This window comes from Sprattus sprattus, assembly GCF_963457725.1.
Source record: "Sprattus sprattus genome assembly, chromosome: 8".
In the NCBI taxonomy this organism is placed as follows: domain Eukaryota; kingdom Metazoa; phylum Chordata; class Actinopteri; order Clupeiformes; family Clupeidae; genus Sprattus; species Sprattus sprattus.
In genome coordinates, this window is record NC_137927.1 from 34,061,405 (window position 1) to 34,064,549 (window position 3,145).

Consider the following 3,145-nt stretch of genomic DNA (forward strand, 5'->3'; position numbering starts at 1 on the left):
GTGTGTGTGTGTGTGTGTGTGTGTGTGTGTGTGTGTGTGTGTGTGTGTGCCGGGTGCGTTATTCCCCGGCTGAATAAATCATGTAATTTACCCCTATACTTTCCTGTCAAGGTCTGAAATTACATTTGGAGCCCTGCCCTGTTTCAGAATAGCGGTATAGTTAGGGTTCTTGTTTTGGACTTAGAGAACAATTGGATTATGTAAATGTGCCTCTTATTTCTTTGGGACAAATGTGTGGTGTGGGGCCAAGGCTCGACGATGTCCAAAATAGCACATAGAGTCAAGAAGACCAAAGACAACTTCAGTTGGCTGTGCTTGAATAGGCTTGTTGTTACCATGTCAGTTATAATAGAAACAATACAATGCAGTGGATGTGCAATAGATGCTAGGCCTATTAAGAGTATTTTGAGGATTCATTTAGCAGATAGACGAAGGCAAATGTTCACTTCAATCTTGTAGATAATAATAATAATAATTCATTTTATTTGTTGAGCACTCTTCATTCAGGCAGAATCTCAGAGTGCTAATATATATATATAACAATTCCCCCTTCCCGTTTCTCATGTTAAGAGAAAAAGCGGTGAACAAAAGTAGCAGCCCTGTAAAACCTCCACTTACAATCTTCAAAGGGATAGTAACTCATTCATCTTACTATTGCTAACAACCTGACATAGGTATCAATATGCCATGACATAGCCAAGGACAGGGTCATGTCCTGGTGACTTCCTGAGACACCCTGAGACCGGGGACAGGTGTTCAGAGACACACACACACACACACACACACACACACACACACACACACACACACACACACAGAGAGAGAGAGAGCTACAGTTCACACTGAGTGCTGGCCCACGCTGGCCCCTCCTCAGTGTAGTTTTTTCACTACCTGAAACTAATTCCGTGTGTAAAGCATTAAACAGAACCTGCATGCTTCACATTTTCCAGAGCATTTAAGAGAACAAGTTCAGCAGAAGTTCACACAAAAGTTCATCATAAGGTCAGCCATATCCTTTCTATGGCCGTGTTTCCGTTTACAATATAGAGCTTTTTCAGAGTGTTATCTGGCAAAAAGACAAGGGAGAGACTTGGTGGCTCCACAGACAGCACCAGTCACAGAAAACACCAGTCACAGACAACACCAGTCACAGACAACACAGCTCCACAGACAACACCAGTCACAGACAACACAGCTCCACAGACAACACCAGTCACAGACAACACAGCTCCACAGACAGCACCAGTCACAGACAACACCAGTCACAGACAACACAGCTCCACAGACAACACCAGTCACAGACAACACAGCTCCACAGACAGCACCAGTCACAGACAACACCAGTCACAGACAACACAGCTCCACAGACAACTCCAGTCACAGACAACACAGTCAGCAGTCACAGTCAGCAGTCAGCACAGCTCCACAGACAACACCAGTCACAGACAACACCAGTCACAGACAACACCAGTCACAGACAACACCAGTCACAGACAACACAGCTCCACAGACAACTCCAGTCACAGACAACACCAGTCACAGACAACACCAGTCACAGACAACACCAGTCACAGACAACACCAGTCACAGACAACACAGTCAGCACAGCTCCACAGACAACACCAGTCACAGACAACACCAGTCACTGACAACACCAGTCACTGACAACACAGTCAGCACCAGTCACAGACAACACCAGTCACAGACAACACCAGTCACTGACAACACCAGTCACTGACAACACAGTCAGCACCAGTCACAGACAACACCAGTCACAGACAACACCAGTCACTGACAACACAGTCAGCACCAGTCACAGACAACACCAGTCACAGACAACACCAGTCACAGACAACACAGTCAGCACAGCTCCACAGACAACACCAGTCACTGACAACACCAGTCACTGACAACACAGTCAGCACCAGTCACAGACAACACCAGTCACAGACAACACCAGTCACAGACAACACCAGTCACAGACAACACAGCTCCACAGACAACACCAGTCACAGACAACACAGCTCCACAGACAACACCAGTCACAGACAACACCAGTCACAGTCAGCACCAGTCACAGACAACACCAGTCACAGACAACACCAGTCACAGACAACACCAGTCACAGTCAGCACCAGTCACAGACAACACCAGTCACAGACAACACCAGTCACAGACAACTCCAGTCACAGACAACACCAGTCACAGACAACTCCAGTCACAGACAACACCAGTCACAGACAACACCAGTCACAGACAACACAGTCACAGACAACACCAGTCACAGACAACTCCAGTCACAGACAACACCAGTCACAGACAACACCAGTCACAGACAACACCAGTCACAGACAACACAGTCACAGACAACACCAGTCACAGACAACTCCAGTCACAGACAACACCAGTCACAGACAACACAGTCACAGACAACACAGTCAGCACCAGTCACAGACAACACCAGTCAGCACCAGTCACTGTCAGCACCAGTCACAGTCAGCACCAGTCACTGTCAGCACCAGTCACAGTCAGCACAGCTCTACCAAGATCTTGGACACGAGGCAGAACCTGCAGGACCACAGCAAGAGGAGTAGAGATCTCTAGGACCATACCATTAATATCCACACTGGGGGAGGAGGAGGAGGAGGAGGAGGACCATACCATTAATATCCACACTGGGGGAGGAGGAGGACCATACCATTAATATCCACACTGGGGGGGAGGAGGAGGACCATACCATTAACATCCACACTGGGGGAGGAGGACCATACCATTAATATCCACACTGGGGGGGAGGAGGAGGACCATACCATTAACATCCACACTGGGGGAGGAGGAGGAGGACCATACCATTAATATCCACACTGGGGGAGGAGGAGGAGGACCATACCATTAATATCCACACTGGGGGGGAGGAGGAGGACCATACCATTAATATCCACACTGGGGGGGGGGTGGAGGAGGAGGAGGACCATACCATTAATATCCACACTGGGGGGGAGGAGGAGGACCATACCATTAATATCCACACTGGGGGGGGGAGGGGGGGAGGAGGAGGAGGAGGACCATACCATTAATATCCACACTGGGGGAGGAGGAGGACCATACCATTAATATCCACACTGGGGGAGGAGCCCCATATCAT

At 48.6% G+C, this 3,145-nt stretch overlaps 1 protein-coding gene across 1 annotated transcript in view; it reads right to left on the reverse strand.

Annotated features, from left to right (window-relative positions):
• LOC308369243 (low-density lipoprotein receptor-related protein 4-like) overlaps positions 1-3,145 on the reverse strand; it is a gene marked incomplete at its 5' end in the record, with an annotated part of 72,583 nt that extends 69,438 nt beyond the window's left edge. The window contains 3 exon segments of the mRNA XM_080843585.1: positions 2,544-2,675; positions 2,811-2,864; positions 3,109-3,145. Of these exon segments, the coding sequence (XP_080699711.1) occupies positions 2,544-2,675; positions 2,811-2,864; positions 3,109-3,145 (223 nt within the window).